At 44.7% G+C, this 19423-nt stretch overlaps 1 protein-coding gene and 1 long non-coding RNA gene across 2 annotated transcripts in view; both read right to left on the bottom strand.

The window, feature by feature from the left end:
* Positions 1 to 19373, bottom strand: part of VCP (valosin containing protein) — a 20933-nt gene extending 1560 nt beyond the window's left edge. Inside the window, exons 1-14 of the mRNA XM_080371276.1 lie at positions 19195 to 19373; positions 14054 to 14165; positions 13504 to 13676; positions 11846 to 11988; positions 10736 to 10866; positions 8844 to 8975; positions 8324 to 8426; positions 6382 to 6515; positions 5997 to 6132; positions 4847 to 4959; positions 4019 to 4183; positions 3788 to 3910; positions 2478 to 2690; positions 897 to 1205 (exon numbers count right to left, since the gene is read on the bottom strand). Of these exons, the coding sequence (XP_080227402.1) occupies positions 897 to 1205; positions 2478 to 2690; positions 3788 to 3910; positions 4019 to 4183; positions 4847 to 4959; positions 5997 to 6132; positions 6382 to 6515; positions 8324 to 8426; positions 8844 to 8975; positions 10736 to 10866; positions 11846 to 11988; positions 13504 to 13676; positions 14054 to 14165; positions 19195 to 19211 (2004 nt within the window). The 5' untranslated portion in view covers positions 19212 to 19373. The remainder of the gene's footprint in view (positions 1 to 896; positions 1206 to 2477; positions 2691 to 3787; positions 3911 to 4018; positions 4184 to 4846; positions 4960 to 5996; positions 6133 to 6381; positions 6516 to 8323; positions 8427 to 8843; positions 8976 to 10735; positions 10867 to 11845; positions 11989 to 13503; positions 13677 to 14053; positions 14166 to 19194) is intronic.
* LOC308056260 lies at positions 14681 to 19188 on the bottom strand. The gene is made up of 2 exons (XR_013924753.1): positions 17441 to 19188; positions 14681 to 16594 (listed from the first exon to the last, which is right to left on the bottom strand). It is a non-coding gene; the product is annotated as an uncharacterized lncRNA (long non-coding RNA).
* Positions 19374 to 19423: the final 50 nt, after the last annotated feature.

A 19423-nucleotide genomic window follows, 5' to 3' on the forward strand; every position in this document is an offset into this window, starting at 1 on the left:
AAAAAAAAAAAAGGCAAGCAAGAAAGGCCTCTCCTTAACACCTTACATCCTCAGGTGACAGAGAAGTGTTTTCAGATCCCATGGTATCAAGGTGCTGCCTTAACTCCGGCCACTTTTGGAAAGATCAGCTTTTAAGGTTCCTGTCTTTGGAAGTTAACCACACAAAGGCAGGCCACACTCCCCACACACCCACCAAGAATCCACGAGGTGGCTCTAAATGCCTCTGCACTTGTGGATTTAGGATAGGATTTGCTCAGGTCTCAGCATTAAGAGTCAAACAAAGCACTGTCACACTGGAAATGGGGCACAGGCAGACCAAAACAACTGACAGTTCTCCTTCCCCTCAGCTGAGGGGGCAGTACCACAACCTCCTCTGAAGCTTTCCTTCCCAACAGAACTTTAAAAGGTAAGCTTGGCATAAAAAAAGCTTGAGCTCTCACTTGACATCTGCTTTTCTCTGATTAACTATCAGTTGAATGATGGCCTACTCCCCAGGCAGAGAACATAGCTCTTGCGTACGATAAGAGTTCAGCAACAATTAACTGCAATGGTTCCTCTTTCCCTTTCCCACCCCTGTGTCCTACATTAACTTTTCTTTCAGAGTAAAAGGATCTTTTCCATCTTGCCATAGCAGGCTTCCCTGTTCCCGTGCTGTGGGCAGAACTCCACCGTGTGACAAAGACCTGCCGTGCTTACAGACGGACGCCTAGCTTTGTTAACACCTACCTCAAAGATCAAGACTCCCCCCTACCACTTCATTTCCATCCTTCAGGGACTGAAGGTTTCCCAGCTCTGTCCCCAGCATCCACAAGCCCTCTGTTCTGTCCACTGCTTGTGAGGAACACGTGCAGCACACAGCAAACCCAAGTCAGGCACGCTCAGGTCACAGATCCTACCTTGGCAACTGGTGATTTCCTCAGGTTGGCCTTAAGAATAGCAACCCGAGACTTCTCATCAGGCAGGGGGATGTAGATGAGCTGATCCAGGCGGCCGGGGCGCAGGATGGCTGGGTCAATGATGTCTGGCCTGTTGGTGGCTCCAATGATGAAGACATTCTTTTTGGTGGACATGCCATCCATCTCAGTCAGGATCTGGTTGATGACACGGTCTGCAGCACCACCACCATCACCAATATTCCCACCTCGAGCCTTTGCGATGGAGTCCAGCTCATCAAAGAAAAGCACACAAGGGGCCGCTTGGCGGGCCTACAAAAAGGAAACGGGAACAATTAGTCCATGTTAATACCACCCAGTGAGGAGCATGCTGACTTCACACTCAGCCTACCCTACTATTACAGCAGCTCAGAGGAGTACCAAAGCACTGCTGCTGCAAGAAGAGCTTGAAGGAGCTGCTCCAGAACAGTCTCCTGCCACACAAACCTTCAATTAACTCCTCCTGAACAACAAGCTGAATTTCAAGAGCCTTGCCGAGTAGGCAGAAGCATGGAAACTCCAGTGCCTAAAGAGAAAGCTGGAGTCAGTTTGCCTGGATTAGAATTTTCCTTGCAAGGCCAGGGGACATTAACTGGTTATTTAGGGCCTCAAGTATCAGTAGGCAAGATATATCCAATGGAAAGGGGAAATCCAATAGCTGTCTTCAGCTACCTAATGGGTAGTCACAGGGAAAAGGGAGCCAGATCCTTCTTTGAGGTGTGCAGTGAAAGGAGGAAAGACCACAGGCACAAACAGCTGCAAAGAAAACTCCAGTTAGAAATAAGGAAAAAATAAATTCTTCACAGTGAGAGTGCTCAAATACTAACACACACGCCTAGAGAGGTCAGGAACTCTCCACCCATAGCACGTGTTAAGAACATGAGGTACTGAGCAACCTAATCAAACTTCCAAGTTATCTCCCTGCTCTGGACAAACAGCTGGGCTAGATGGCCTCTGAGGTTCTCTCCCAACCTAGGTTCTTCTCTCTCACTCTCCTTCCAACTTTATTTTATCAGCACCTTCCCTGACCACAAAAGTGAGGATTGCCAGGATAATCCACACAGATATACAGCAGGCAACACTACCTATGGAGCAACTGGGCAGGAGGAGTGAGCTCCTTTCTAAGCCACGTAAATTGCAGGACAAGAACCTGAGAAGATATTTTGCAGATTTTTGACAAGATATTATGCAGGACAAGATATTCTGAAAATCTGTAGATGGTGATGGCTAATGAGGTGTTAAGTCTTCAGGGACATGGATGATATCTACACCGTTCTAATGCTAGCCTCACTGCTAAGGCACTGGGGCATCTATCACCCTGTAACAACAGATGTAAACTGTAGCCAGAGAAAAGGGTTTAAATAGCTATGTTGCTGAAGAGGGTTAATTCCCCAACATCAGGAAGGCAGCTCCCGCTCTCGGTGCAAGGGGAGAAAACACAAAGGACACAAACAAGAACGAGGCCAGTAAGGCAGATGCTGTGGAGACAAAGTTCTGGGGGTACCTCAGCACAGACACAGCAGAGGGAGCAGAAGAAATGCTTACCTTGTCAAAGATCTCACGCACGTTGGCTTCAGACTCGCCAAACCACATGGTGAGCAATTCTGGCCCCTTGATGGAAATGAAGTTTGCCTGGCATTCGTTGGCAATGGCTTTGGCCAGCAGCGTCTTACCACAACCAGGTGGCCCATAGAACAGAACCCCTTTTGATGGGGTCATACCAAATTTAAGGAACTTGTCTGGGTGCTCCACAGGATACTAAGGGAGAACAAAACAAATAAACAAAAATCTCCTGTGATGAGCCAGGACAAGCCTGTACCTTAGAATCACAGAATGGTTTGGGTGGGAAGGGATCTTCAAAGATCACCTAGTGCAATCCTTCTGCCATGGGCAAGGACATCTTTCTGTAGATCAGTTTTATTTCTCCTCCTACCAGAAACACTACGTGCGATTTCTGATGGGTTAAACACAAAAGATCCTGCCTGCTCAGTGCCACTGGAGTTTTTAAATGGACACTGGTTCAAAGAGTGGCTAAATTGGAAAGCTGCCTTAAACAAACTATTTACCTCTAAGAACTAAGTACCAGTTCAGGTAGTTTTCCAGCACACTTAACCCCAACTTCACTCTGCCCTGCAGAAGCAAAAACGAACAGCTCATTATCTAACCTATTCCCTCTGCTCTCCAGAATCAGGCAAGACGTGTGATGTGAGCATTTATCCTCAGCAACGAGGTCAGAGATACGTGATGATTTTAACATCAGAAAATTAAGACTGAAAACTAGATTCTTTTATTCACAGACAGGATGTTTCTACAGTGCCAGCTGAAAGCAGGAATGTATCAAACCCTAACCATCCCAACGCAGTCAACAGGAGTTTCCACAGAGCATTCTTGACTTTTTGTCCCAGTCTTTCCCTCACAGAAGGCTTCACAGTTACTTCTCACCTGTCCCTGTACTAATGCTGACAGGAAGCCCTTCAGAGGCTCTCTGTGTGAGAATCTTCAACCACTTTCTGGCATATAAAGCCACCACATAACAGGACTCTCACAGTGGTCCCACTGCTGGTCTCCACTTAAGAGAACCAGAACTGCTGCTGTTTCAGCACGTAGCACAACACCCACCTAAGATGACGCTGTAGACTCAGCTATGGAAAGCCTGATGCTGCATCCCAGCACTTTCCAAGTTCACTAAGATGGAACAGCATGGTATTTTTAGTCCATTACAAGCAAATACCATAAAAACCTCTGCATTTAGCCAGTTCACATCCCAAACAGGAATCTGAAGAAGTTCTGGATTTTATTATTATAATTCATTTTTCAAGCTGACTAAGCAAAAAAATGTGTTGAAAAATCCTTACCTGTACAAGCTCCTGGAGTTCTCTCTTTACGTCCTCTAGACCACCAATATCTTCCCAGGTAACTTGTGGCACCTCCACCACAGTCTCCCGAAGAGCAGACGGGTTGCTCTGGCTCAGAGCCCACTACCATTATAAGAAACGGCATTATATGAATTCTAACATATTATGTTCCACTTGCTTCAGATAAGAAATTAGACATTGCAACAAAAAAGAGGGGCACTCCTGCATTACCCTGAAGTCATCCATTGTCACAGCCAGTGAGTTCATCACTTCTGCATCGATGGTTTCATCTTCTAGGTCTATGAGATCCATCTTCTTTCGGATAGCCTGAAGGGCAGCTTCTGAGCAAAGAGCAGCCAAGTCAGCACCAACATGGCCATGGGTCTCGTTTGCCACCTGAAAGCAGAGCACTGACTATGACTCACAGGGATACACGCAAATGCTCTGCAAGGGCAGCGCATGCTCTGGTCACTCACTGGGAAGGGCAGCAAAGCTCTGGAGGACAGCAATATCAGTGCTTTCCTGCAGACTCAAGACAAGCATTACCACACATGTAACAGGCAAAGACACCACTGTTCCACCTCCTACTTGAGATCCAAGCTGCAACTGGAATTCAGATGGTATACAGAAAGATAACCCTGAGGACTGCAGTTCTTCATTCAGGACAGAGATTACAGGAACCATCCAGTTTACACAGGGTGTTCAGTATCACCACAATGCTCACCCAGCTCTCAGAGAGCTGTTTCAGGCTTGCTTTACTGTTAAAGAGAATGCCCAGCAAACAAACCCAGAAGAACAGGGGCAAGGCATTTCCAGACTGGACTGATGATACACATTTGTTTCTCTTAGCCATGGCATTCTTAACTAGCGAGTGAGGATTTTTGTTCACTGGTAAACTAGTTAGAAGGAAGCCCAGAGATCACACATTCACAGTTTCATGCTGTCCTAAATGAGCAACTGCATTTATGTGATCAAGGCTTAACAACTCTTCCACTACAAAACAGAGCACTGGGAATGTCTGTGTGCAAAGACAAGCTTTCCTAATAGCACGCTACTCACCTGTTCCAGATCCACATCATCAGCCAGTTTCATATTTTTTGTGTGGATCTGCAGGATCTCCAGGCGCCCGGTGGCATCTGGGATACCGATATCTACCTCTCTGTCAAAACGACCTGGGGAGCACAAAACATACGTTGAGCTGCTGATGCTGCAAACTAGCAGAGCTGCAGTTGCTGCCTTCCTCTGACTGAACATGATGACAAGCCACAAACACATACAATTTCAGAAAATGCCAGAGCTTTGGGTTTCTCTGCAGCATCTGTCAGCACAGCAGCAGAGTCAGATCAGAAAAGGAGGAAAGGCTTTAGCCATTTAGGGAAAGTGAGACTACTGCATTAACTAGAGTTCAAAATTATGTGACACACTGGATTGTTGGTTTAGTAACTTTCCAAGCCTCATTGTTAGGAAAATATGCTCCCCTGAACCAACACACCATGAGATATTTTTGTTTATTTCTACCTTTGTGTCCTCATCACAAGAGTCCGCAAATACTGACAGACTTCATTTTTCAGAACTTTCACAGCAGTACTGAAGTGGTGAAAAATATAAACTGCCCCAGCATCTGAAGAGAGGTATTACTGCAATATTAACCAAGGTACATGCACTTGTAATTTTCCTCTGGCTATAGACGGGCATTCAAATGGCTCGCTACACATTTAAGAGGCTGTTTTCCCCTGCACATGTGACTGGTTTGCTATTACAGACTTCATCAACTGGACACACACCAGACATTCATTCACAATGAAAAGTTTAGAAAACCTGGATCTCAGAAACTACCAGACTTCTCACGAATAGAAGAGAAATCAGACAGTCCAGAGCCTTCTGCAACCTAAGGCATGAACATCTCCTTAAGCACTTACTCCTTCAGTGTGTCCTCAACCAGCTTCACTTAATAGAAGCTAGCACACTTTTCCACTCTGAATTATTTTGTTTATTTCCGCAAGTTCTAACCTAATACAGCATGGAAAATGATACCAAAGTGTGGAAGCCTAGAGATGAATTTCAAACAAGCAGCTGGAGACAAGTTGATAGTTTATGTAACACACAGAAGATGTTTAATATTAATTTCTGCTCAATTCTTCCAAGGCTCCTGAAGCATAGCCTGTAACAAAGTACGTGATACACAAGAAAAAACTGCAATCATGGTTACCAAATCGCCTGAGTGCTGGGTCAATGCTATTAGGTCTGTTGGTAGCTGCCATAACGATCACATGCGCTCTCTGTTTCAGTCCGTCCATAAGAGTCAACAGCTGAGACACTATGCGACGTTCCACCTCCCCATGTGTCTATGGAGAGAGATATCAGTGGTTAGACCAAAAGCTCTACAACACAGCACAGGGGCTAGTACTGCACCAGAGTGGACAGATTCAACAGCCAAAAGCTGTCAAGAAACATTGTGAACTACATCTAATTCTTCTCATGTCCAAATGAAATCAAGCATTAAATACTGCTTTACCCTATAGTCAAATGCAGAGATTCATGCCTGCTGCTACCAAAAAGATTGTACTTCTTCACCTTCTATATGCTTTCTTTACCTTCTCTCTCTTAGGAGCAATGGCATCCAGTTCATCAATGAAGATAATGGCAGGAGCATTCTTCTCTGCTTCTTCAAAGGCTTTCCTCAGATTGCTCTCAGACTCACCAGCCAGCTTGCTCATGATCTCAGGACCTGAAAAGCAGCAGCACTGTGGCACTCAGAGAGGCAACTAGCCCCAAGACATGCAGCTGAATCTGAATTCTTTTAGGTCAATGTTCTTGTGGGACAATTTGTATTTTAAACCAAAGGAAATACTATCAACAGAGTTCACTAAATTTGCAGCTGAACAGGCAAGAAGGGCATGCAGAATTACTTTGTATCATTATTCTGGTGTTTTCAGTTTACTCTAACAGATGCAAATACAGCACTAGTCAATAAGCTACCTTTAGCTGCCTCTTTCCTTACCTTATTTCACACTTGGTAAGCTGCTCTGTAATGTGCTACCACACACTGTTAATGGCAATCGTAACTTGTAAGAGGAGCAAACAAATTATATGGTGATGAATTATCAGGGTAATTAAGGAAAAAGCTCTAAGATACTGAAGCTGCCTTTAGCTTACATTACCAGGTATACATCTACCTCTCTAAGTTCCTACAAATGAGGTTTTTTTAAAAAAAAACCCAAGAAAACAAAACCAAAAATCCAAACTCCATCTCCTCTCAAATGATACATTAAAAAACATTAAAAAAGTGTAAGCAAATGAGTCCCAAGAGAAAGGACAGCACACCTCTGAGATCTCCTACAATTGCTGAGAACTAGTGCAGGCTTACAGATTTTTTTCTGTTTTTAAAGATTTTTCCATCATGCTGATGGGAGTGGTAATGAACAGAAAGTACGCTTCTAAAAGATCCAAGAAAAAGAAACCTGATCCTCAGGAGTGCAAAGCTGCTGGCTGACTGAAGCACCCTAGCTGCAGAGCCACTGGTGCAGGTAGGTACTAAGACTGCTTCAATACAAGTAATTCACCAGTTCATGCCAGCTCTGCTTACAACACTGCCTGCAGATCCAGGCTTGGGACGAATGCATCACTAACCCTGACAATGTTATTTTTATTATGCAACAGAAGTACAAGTGTCTATAAAGAAACGGCTGGCTCATTAGCATTCAGTGACAGCTTCCACACACTTTAGGAAGTATATGACAAGGGTGACATATGGTTAAACTGAGCCCATTTACATCTGATATCTTGAGACACAAAGCAAGTCACATCCCTACTGCTGGTCACTGCTATGCTGTGCTATGCAGTTCTTCACTATTGCCTTCATGGGTCTATGTGATTGAAAACAGAAAAGAAAACCAGCACTCCTTAAGTAAAAATGTTCAGTTATTCCAGCACTGACTGTAAAATGGGACAGAAAATTCAGAATGTGGTCCTTACCGGACATAAACCAGTAACAATCTCAACTGCAACATATGAGAGTTCTCAATAGGAGGTTCTCTCACCTGTAGCTAAGTCCCAAGGTACTCACAGCTTTCAGGAAAATTCCTCCCAATGGACGTTACGTGAAACAAAACTGGTCTTGTGCTTTACTTGAAAGGAAAGAGAAATCCACAGCAGACCACCTTCTTTTCTAAATGGAACATGGTGCAGCAATAAAAGCAAGTGTCCTGCACCCATATACTTAGAATAATCTCAGCACTTCGCTCCCAGCTCTGCCCTCACCAACATAAATGAACAGACAGACAGACAGACTTCAAGTCCCTGTGACGCAAAGCTGTCTTCCAAGCACCCTACTACAACACAATCAAGCTGAAGTGCCACTACAGATGCTTCCACACAAATGGCCTCCAAATGTCCCCAGAGGCATGCTTGAAAGAGGTAAGGCAGGATGTCAGGCAGACACTGTGGCTCTACAAGCCCTATTAACACCGTTCATTACCATAAGATGGATGAATAAGCACATAGCAGATCTGGGGCCAAAGCAACGACAAACCTTACCATTTATCAGGAAGAAGAAAGCCCCTGTTTCATTGGCTACTGCTCGGGCAATCAGTGTTTTACCAGTGCCAGGAGGACCATACAGTAGGATCCCACGTGGAGGCTGAAGACAAAGACAAGGAACTTTGGTGAGCTAGTATCTGAATGCCCAAGTAGCTTCACAGTGAAATTGTACACACTTGATAAAGCTTGTCTGAAATTGTGATGCAAACTCATGCAACAGCTGTCATCCCAGCATTGCTATCAACACCCTCACTACTTTGCATGTCACATGAACAAAAACCTTGCCAGCAACTGACAGCACTGATTCAAGGCATCGTTCTGCTTTACAAGTTGCCAGTACTTTAATACGTGTCCAGAACATGTAAGCAAGTACTTTCCTAACACCATCATTAAAAAAAAAAAAAACAACCAACCACAAATCACTTATTTGCCCTGCCAATGCCTCATAAACCTCTGACATCAAGAGTCATCTGCAAGGGCAAGCTCACTCATCCACCTGGTGCGCACGGAGACCTACCTTCACTCCTATGGCTTTGAAGAGTGCAGGGTGTCGGAGGGGAAGTTCCACCATCTCTTTGATTTGAGCCAGCTGCTTCCGGCAACCACCAATATCATCATACCCCACTTCATTCAGTGACTCCTCTTCATCCTATCCAGAAGGAAATGTATCAAACATCTGAGTGAAAACAACAGTTCAATAACCCCTCCCAGTCTACAGAAGCCAGGAATCCAGGTTTTTGCTCACAGGCACTTCTTTGCTGTCTTGATATTCTCACTTTAAAGTCTTCATGGTGTCTTCTACAATTGTTTCTTAGCTCTGTCTTCCCAGACATACAAAGGGAATTGCCTGCACATACCTAGACCTTACTAAAGCTCAGACTCTTGAATGACAGCCTCTGCTGCCAGGCTCCCTACAGACTCAAGCACAAAACAAGCTCTGGGACACTCTGACATGGCTAACAAAGATAGTAATAGACAATGAAGCTTAGTATAAAATACACTTTATTCCTTAAACTATTAAGCAGTATCTCTACTTGACATACTCTAGCTATCATACAGTTCTGAGATGTACTGCTGTCTTTTAGGATTGACCCAAATTAACAAAGAATATTAAGATCAAGATATGTGGATAAGATCAACTGCAACCAGCTCTTCCAGTATAGCTCTACAGCATCCACTCATTTGGTTGTCCAAATTTCTACTTGGCCTTAGTTATCTGTAACATTAGGCCACAATAAAACAGTAAAATAACACAGCCTGGAATCTCAGAGGGGCTCAGTCAAACCCCACAAACAGGAACTACTACCTCAAGCAGGTCACTCACAGTCTGGACCTATCAAGCAATGAAGGACTCCACGTCTGGAGATTCCTACCCTCTCTGGGTCCTGCTGCAAGTTTGGGGGGAACGTTTTTCCTAGTATCTACTGGGAATTTCCCTTGATCCACCTTACGGCACTGCCCCTGGCCCACTCCCTGGGCACAGCTCTGAGAAGAGCCTGGTCATCTCCCCATTCCCATCAGGCAATTGCGAGTACACCTGCCCCTTTGCCTTCCAGGACTCTCCAGAATGCATCATCCCACTCTACCTTCTGACCTCCAGCTCCTCATCATTTCGGTGGCCTTGGCTGAACCTTCTCCTTTCCGCCTCTGCTGTGTCCTGAAGAGCCCAAAGTGGAGTCATGGGGTGCCCAGATGCAGTCTCACAAGTGTCACACAGAGGTGAATTTTTCAGAAGGCAGCTAACTACAAACTAGCACTCACCCTGATCTGCAGGCAGTAAAAAGGCTTTTACTTCATGAAGTATGCAACCGCCTTAGCTCATTTCTCTGAGATTCCCTACTCTGTAACAGTAAGGTGGTCAAAATCTGACAGAGAAGCCACTTGGGCTGCCTCAAACCTGGGACATTCAAGGCTAGACACCTTATGGGACTGGGGATTCATTTATTTATTTATTTTATTTTATTTTTAGAAGTCAACCATTTTTGGATTTCAGATTTCTCACTGAAAAAGCACTAATTGCTTTCTTTTCATGTGGCACGAAATTTAGTGACATTGTAAGCTCTTCCTCCTATGGAACAAGGCAACTTTGGAATTAAAAGACGCACCCAAGTCCAGCATGAGACATCTGGAAGCAGATGCAAAACCAGCTGCTGCCAAAGTATGTCATCTCATCAGCAAACCTACGCACTGGTTGCTATCTCAGCATATGAGGAAGGACACTGGAAGTACATTTCTCTGACGACCTCCAGCAGCAGCTGATGTCCTGAAACTGGAGTTTGTAACCATTACATTAAATACACAAAATGCCAAAAACAGGAACCACAAACACTGCTGCTCTCATCCCCTGTGACAGAAACAGACTTTGGACAGAGTAGATTCAGGAGAACCATGTGGCAGGATTCTGCTCACCTCTCGTTTGATTGGCTCTCCTTCACAATGGATCACTGTGTCCGGAGCCACTATGCAGTATGGACTTGGATCTGTCTCCACCACTTTGAACTCCACTGCACGCATCCCTCCACGCACCAGGAAGATGTCACCTGTAAAACCCCACACTGCAGTAGCCTGCTGCAACTGACAGCTGCAAAATGTTGACCCTTGTACTACCAGCAGCCCCAGAGGACGAGGAAGTGGGCTATGCAAGCATACACTGCTGTCATTTGAAACTGCTCTGCATTTTAAACTCCAGAGCTGCATGTACTGTGACTACCCGGGCACCATTTAGATTCGCAGCAGTTATAAAGTTCTCAAATTTCATCCAGTAACAAGCAGCAAACCAAACCAGCAAACAATAGAAAAGAATACTCTGCCTAAACACAAAACACAAAGACAAGGAATCACATTTCTTTTCCATTCAGTTTCAATTTAACGTTCCTGAAACAGGCAAAAAGAACTAGCTTGATGAAAATCTATTTTGAAGTTATTATAACTAGTTGGTACTAGTTATAACGGGTTGTCTCCAGAAGCAGAATCATAAATAATACTGCACTATGACTCCTGGCTAAACCAGGCTACAGCATAGTATATTAGGACCTATTTGTTCCAGCAGAATCGCTACTAGCACAACTTCTAAAGTGCACTTACTTTTCTACACATTCTCCCAGTTATTTTGAAGAGGTGAATTTATCAGAGAGCAAGCTGATATACCCAAGCAATTGCTCAATATGCAGGCAACTCCCCAATTCCATCAAGTGGTAGCAACTTAGTTTAATGAGATTTTCTCCTGAGTTCTACCCTGAGCCTTTTCTGATACTCTCCCATCTCATGTAGCAAAAAAAAAGAAATAATTTAAAAAAAAAAAAAAAAAAAATCAAGCTGCTCTGCCAGCCAGCAGCAGCAATCATACTTTCTTCTGAAGATCTGGAAAAAAATCAGCAACAGCAAAATCTCACTCTACAGATGTCAGTCTAATGCTTCGCAGAGATCTCTGCAAGCTTCTAGAAATTCTCTTTATTCAGAACAGTCTCAGGACTAGCTTGCACTCGCTGCCATCAGGACTTCAATAACAGGCACTATTACCTTTCCTGATGGGCCTGTACGCTTCCAGGAAGTACGGCTTGAGATAGACCTCAAACAGATTCCCTGTGATCCCTTCTACCGTGTCATCAATTGGAAGCACATGGATACGTTTACCGTATTTCACATCAGGGCAAGGCTGGATGCTACAACAGAAGAAAACTCCAGTTAGATGGTAAATCCACAAAGCTCACAAGCCTCGTAATACACAATAAAACACTTGATACACCATGAACAATTGTTTACAATTGGGTTTAATCACAATTCTCACTGGTTCTTATAAGACTTGTCTCCCTTTAAAGGCATAGCATTATTTTTTTTCACCCCATGTTCTGTGCAGAGGGGGCTTTGTCAGCAGGGGGCTTTCTTTGCTCCAGGCTGGATCTTTTAGTATGCTAATTAGGATACACACATAGTTCAAGTAATTTTATGTTTGGTCTCATTATCTCCTTAAGCCTACCTTGTTATGTCTCAGCTTGACTTACTTTATGGCATCTATTCCTTCTCATATGACCATGTTTTCTTAACCGTTTATAACATCCCCTGTTTTTCAAAAATCTTTCTTGTTTTTCATTATAGATACTTGCGTATTTTGTCTAAAGTTAAATAAGAGACTGACCTTCTATTAACCACATATACGCAAGCCAGTCCAGTATGGATTCACATTTACTGTAAATCCACAGACCAACACAAAGCACTGTTCTGTTTTGACTACTGCGGTGTTTAGAACTTGCATTTTCTAGTCACAGGGGGATGGGTGGAACAGTCTCATTTCTCTCCTCTAAAAAGTTTGTACGAAACACATTTTGCACTTTGGAGATCATTCCAAGTACCACCTCAGAAAGTTTAGTGTCAGAAACCAATTCTCCCAGAACATGCAGGACATTCCAGATTAGGACAATGCTCAGGAGGAGTAGCTATTAGCACTCCCATATTTAAGCCTGCAAACCAGCATCTGTATGCTTAAGAAATGCTGACCTGCTTTCCCCCACCCCTCCCACCACAGAACAGAACCTGCGTCCCATAAGCTGAAATACATACTTCACTACTTTCTGCAGGTATTGTGCAATAAAATTCCTGTAATGCTTTTTAAAGCATTTCTAAATTTAAAATCATTTTTATATCAAGGACTGGAATATAAACATCCTTTGGGGATGTTGTAAACTTGTTATGTGACTGCTTTATGTTTCTGTCACTCATTTCCAAGCAAGTTTTAACTTCTTTTTGCCATAGGGAAGCTCAGCTACTACGAGATCGATTACAATGTTGCTTTAATACCTTCCACAGTTTACACTGTGGGCATTTAAAAATTTAGACAAGACAAATGACAATATAAATTTGAGAAGATGACTGTGACAACAGCGGGATGAATGAACCACTCAATTTAATAGCAGGACATGGGCTCCTGAAGGTGCTGAAGAGATTTGAGAATCTTTAGCACAGATTTTTAGTATTAATTTGAATATGCATATAGCCAGAAACACAAGCAAAAATAAATTGAGATCCCTGATCCTGAAAATGCTTCTGTGATCTCCTCTGGAAGATGTAAGAATATTTCCTTGCAGACCCTGCTTCTGCTGCTGACTCGATCAATTCAGGGGCAGCACACAAATTATTTAGGTAACCCAGGGCTATGCAACAGTTCGCAAATGAGTCCTCACCTGATTACATCACCCAGGCGCACTCTCAGGTTGTTTCGAACAACCCTATTCATGCGGATCTTCTCATCTGAGCAGGTGTCATCTGACAGAACAATACAGACTGCTTCTCTCCTCTTCTTTCCTTTTAGCAGGACAGTGTCCCCTCTGAACAGCTGCAACTCATCCATTTTTGCCTGTGAACAGTAACAGCATTAGAAAAACCTTTTGACCGAACAAGAATTCAAGCACTTGAAGGAGAGTTACTTGACTTTGGAGAATTACATCTTGGAAGTGGTAACACTAAATTCACAAGGACAAGAGGCTCCCACTACGCCGCCGCTCAAGAGCTGATACTGAAGCCAAACTGAGGGCACAAACTCAACTGAACCCTACAAATGGAGAATCATTGGAGATACATTTTATCATGGAAGAGTGTTAGGAAACCAACCAACCAGCAGCAGCTTCTGACACAAATACTTAGGCTCATGTTACAAAGTTACACTTCAAGTTAATACACAGTAACAGCTTGCAAATTACCAGATTAACTGCTTTGATTTTATGGATGACACACCTGGGACAGTGACACAACACTGTTGTCTTCATTGATGGCCTCATCAACAATTAACCGATTGGGCCTGTTCTTCTGCTTCAGAATAGCAGTCGATAAATCATCCACTTTAGAACTGGAAAAGAAAACAGAAGTTATGAGTCTGAGCAATACTGCTCCTCGCTTTCCAGCCACCCTGTTTTCATCTCCACATTCTACAACTTTGTTATCTTTTAAAAAATATGCTTGTTTGTAAAATAAAGAACATTTTTGCCTGACACCAGCTGCAGGAGTTCAAAGCACAATGCTTTCTGTCAGTAAATATAACTACTTTACTAGCCTCAAATGGAAATAGCTATGAAGCCACCTTTGAAAAGAAGTGGTCAGTGAGATGTTGCTGACTCTAAGATGTTTTGCCTAAAAGAATTAGTCAGACTCATCTGAAATCACATGTAACCACTGCCACCACAACAAAAGGTCAAGTCTATTTCCTGTCAAATCCCAAATAAATAGAGGAATTAAAGGACAATGCTGCAGCCCCCCTGACAGGAAGAGTTGTAAGAGTTTAGCCTGTAAAGGCCTATTAGTTAAACCCAGCAAGCCAGTAGACATATTCAAGTGCTCATGAAAAATGGGGGGGGGTGGTGGTGGTGTTTATTTGGGGTTTTTTGGTTGGTTGGTTGGGTTTTTTTAGGGTATAAGCACCTTTCCGTAATACTTTCACAGGAGTCACTGCAGCTCTAGCCCACTATGCCACAAGAAATAGGACGGACTATTTGTTTGCCTTGACAAAATGAAGCAAATCAAACAGCAAGGAAATGGAAGAAAGGCAGATTAAATGTTTTCCTTCAAATCTAATATGCTCCATTAAAGAAATATGAATTCAAATCTACTGATTCCCAAGGAGCTCTTGGAAGTTGTATATTTGCCGGCCACAACAGTGGCTGACTGCTGTAACTTTCCTTGACAGGCACCTGACTCTTTCTCCAGGTATTCCAGATGTGCTGGAATACTAAGGTCAGAACAGTTCGTTTGATTCTGACAAATAAGACATTTGTCCTAAGCAAGCAGCAAGGGTAGGACACTTTGTGGACAATGGTGATGGCCACACACTTTGGCTCCATTTCGCTCTTTTAGGGACAAAATAACCAGAAGAAATCACACCTTGAATGGAAGTGGTACAGCAAGCAGCTACGCAGCATGAAGGCAGACCGTGGCAGCAGTGTGTCACGTGGCACACTCACTGCATTTTTAAACGTCCATAGGAGAGGGGTGACATACCTACAGTGTGATGCTACCCAAGGGCCGCCCACCTCTCAAGATAAGGGTTTCTCCAAGACAGGCTATGCTGTATTGGCTCCCTTCTCTGACACATAAAAGGGGGAACAATACCACACAAGCCTCTGAGGGCAGCCAGCTTGTTTCCAAGAGGTTTTAAAGAAGCCCTAAGCATAGGAAACATGTTGCAAATGACAGACATTATTTTAAGTGAACAAAAGGAGCTGCTGTAAAATATGTCTTTCCTGGACTGCTGGTACTGGGAAAGTCGCCTTTTTCCCCTCTTCATTAAAGAGTGCAAGTGGTAAGACATTGCCATCCATCCATTTCACTGTAAGATGTTACAGATCCATTCTCCAAACCCAAAAAGACACAAGAAAGGCCGCTGGGCACATCTTGGAAGAAGCTCATGAATTCCATCTGCAATCTAAAATGTGGTCTTGGTGAAGTCCTGAAAAGGGTGGTATTTCTAGGAAAACTGAGAGAGCAGTAAGAAAACCAAACAAATACACTGTCAGGCCAGACAGGATCATGTGGTTAAAACAGAAAAAAACCTCAACAATCTATTTGTAAGGACCCTGCCTCAGCATTAGCTCCTGGCCACTGGAAATTAATTTAGCAGACAGAGTTTAAAACTTGAGCTAAGTGACACCAGAAAGAAACAATACTCCTATTTAGCCTGTTCAAAGTATGAATGTAACTCATACTCCTCCACACATGAGATGTGGATCCAAAGGCCTTTTGAAAAGAAACTGCTGCCAGACTTTGACTACAAAAGCCATTACTGAAACTGAGTGGCTATCCCTTAGGATGCAGAGACTGCCGTGTAGTCTAACTTTGACTACAAAAGCCATTACTGAAACTGAGTGGCTATCCCTTAGGATGCAGAGACTGCCGTGTAGTCTAAAAATCAGTTTGGGACACAAGATAAAAATAAATGGAAAAGGAACTGGGCAGCAAGTGGAAGCTTTTGGAACTGTCCATAAACCAAGAGCTGTATAAAACTGCAAAAAAGTTCAGATACCTCTGACACACAGCAGTGCTGAAGAGCACAGCAAGAGGTCCACTTAGTTCTGCTGAATGGAAAAAAAAAGTTTTAGTACTGAAGAACTGAACCTACAGTTTCCTAAGTAAGAAGCAAGGACTGGATCAATGTTGCCAGTACATTACTGCACTTAAAGCAATCAAAAAGCTTGGAGGTATTAAAAATGGAATGAAGGTCTCCCAGAAACAGCATGCAGCCATCTCAATGTGCAGGGTCAGCTTCAGTTATCTGACTGGACATTTCTGCAAAGAAACAAAGGTGTTATGAAATTATATGTCAGCTACACAGGAAAGTGATGTTATTTCTCCTACAGACAATGATAAGGACTCAGAGACAAGCATCTTCCAGTAGCAATTCAGAATATTATCATTATCACTATTTGCCCTCCTTGCATCTTTCCTGGGGGTTCCTTGTGCTGTAACTGAAATGACAGAGCAAAATATATCTGTGCACCTCAACCACGCTCAGACAATCCCTGACATCTGGGTACCAGGGAAGGAGAGCGTGAACTGAAAACTCTAAGCAGAAAAGCTTAAGGCATGGGTTGGGGCTCTCTTCTGCCAACTCTCCTATATGTGTTGGCAAGACTTCAGTGAAGGGTAGGACAGACAGCTAAGCTACGTAATTTTTAAAGCTCCACCATGAGTTTCCCATCAGAGAAAGCCTGGTGCAAATTCTCTAGATCATCTCTACTCACCCCTTTTGTGAGCTCCCTCACACACTTTCTCTCTTGCTCCTTTCTTTCACTGACTCAACAAGGAGATAAACTGAACACAACATAGCTTTAGAGCTGTTTTGGAACTAAAAGGAAATTCAAAGCCTGCATCAAGCCTGCCCCTAGAGAAAGGTCAGAAGCGAGGACATAACCCCTAGCACAACTAATGGCCGAATTTGTATGTGAAGTGCAAGACATCAATAATATTGAAGCAAATACGTACTAGCCCTAAAGACCAACAGTAACAGGTTCCCCGTTCCCACCCTGAACCCCCTCTTCTCTTTCAGTAAAGCAGTCCAACAGCCCCATTTGACACAGGGAATGAATGGTAGGGGGGACAGAACATGGGGACGATGAATCTGCTACAACTTACATCCTTTGTCATTTTTCTCTATGCCACAGCTCTCCTTGTTCAGCATGTGATAAGGCCCAGAAGTTATGCATTGTGGTGGATGGCATGAGGAACAAGACCAGAAAGTAATTACCAATTAGCAGTTCTTCTGAGAAAGACTACCAAGCTCCAAGGCTCCACTTAAATTGAGGAAGCAAGTTCTTCCTGTAAGTCTGTGCTAAAACTATAGCAAAAATTCACTGACTCAAAATGATTCCTGCTGCAGTAACGAAAGTGAAAACGGTCACACCCTCTGAATGCTGATGTGCCTTTTTAGCCATATCCTCAGGAACTTGCTTCCAAGATAAAACCTGTTAGTGGTTTCTTACCACCCTGAATATCCACATTACAGACTGAACTGCTTTCCCCAAGTATGTATTAAAAAAAAAAAAAAAACACCAAAAAAAAGCCCCAAACACATTAAATATTTTATCCATTGAAGTAAATGAGTGAGGTACCTGATAACTGCAGCCATTCACTGGAACAGCACATGACAACCAAGCAGTGAGTTCACACTCACGCTTAAGATGCCAAGTTCTCAAACACTGTTTCAGACAGGTAGGCACATGAAAACAAGAATCCCTTCAGAAACCACACTCCCTTAGCTCTTGCAATGCTACTCGCTGTGGTAAGGCTCAATTCAGTAAGATGGCTGCCAGAAGCACTGACCCAAAAAAAGCAACTAAGGAGTAACTCTTTTCCAGTTGCAGAGTAACTTTTGTTGACTCCTATGTGGTGAGAAGAACTTTGCTAAAGTAGAAATTTCTTTTTAAAGTCACTGTTCACCCCACTCAGCTGCAAGACACACCTCTGAGACTGTCACTTCCACCACAAGCTCTACCACGGACACCAAATTCTTGGCACAGCTTGCTGGAACTCACTCACCAGGACCAAGCAGATCTAAGTTTCAGGAGTCGCAAAAGAAAAGAAGAACATCAACGATGGACACTGAAGGACCAAAAGTGCCTCTGGCAAGCCCAAAATGTCACTTCAAGTAGTCCTGAATTTGGGCAGTTTCTCTTTAGGTGCTATTTTTACTCCTCTCAACGTGCAATGAAGTAGCTTACACACATGGGCTAGGAGCCAAGAGACCACTATTACTCAATTCATTTTTGAGGAGCACGAAAGATGATCCTCGGCCTGGAACAGAAAACCAAGCGAGGCAAGACACCAGAGATGAAAATATAGCCTATTGCCTCAGCTGGCACAGAGGGCAACCTGGCACAACATGTCTGCCTCTGCTAATGCCAAGTCACTTGCCAGACCCGGCCCGAGGGCCGCTGCGAGGAGGAGGCTGGGACGTGCCCCTCGCTGCCCCACCAGCCACTCCGAGGCCTGGAAGACAAAGCCCGCTCCGGCTAACGGCCTAGCCCTGGCGGGACGACCCGGGCCGCGCCGGGGCATGGCATGCAAGCGGCTCCAGGGCCCAGCGGGAGGCTCGGCCAGGCCTCGCCTCCGCCCCCCCCCCCCCCCCCATGACTCGACACTTCCCGGGGAGGCCCGACTGGGGGACAGGGGGGCGTGGGGAGCGGCACGCAGGGAGGTGCCCATCCCCCTCCCGGCAGTACCCCCGCCTCCTCCGGGCCTGCATGACACAGCAGGAACGCGGGACGGATCAGGCCCGCCGACGGGCCGCGCCGCGCCTCGCCGCGCCTCGCCGGGCTAGGCCGGGCCGGGCCCAGCGCCGCTGCGGCGGGGCCTAGGCCGCAGCCTCCCGACCGGCGCCCCGCGCTTACTCTGATCCTGAGGCCATGGCGCTGGGGGGGAAGGGGCGAGGGGAAGCGGGCGGCGGCGGCTCCTCAGGGCGGGCGGCGGCGGCGGGCTGCGGGTCCTGAGCAGGCTGGCGGGGACGACGGCGGATCCGGGCACTTCGTGCTGAGTGAACCTCAGAGCCGACTCATCAGAAGGGGGAGCTCCGCCGCCCACCGCCTGGCCTGCCTAGCAACAGCGTGCGCTAACCAATCG

This window comes from Falco punctatus (assembly GCF_963210335.1).
Source record: "Falco punctatus genome assembly, chromosome: Z".
Classification (NCBI taxonomy): domain Eukaryota; kingdom Metazoa; phylum Chordata; class Aves; order Falconiformes; family Falconidae; genus Falco; species Falco punctatus.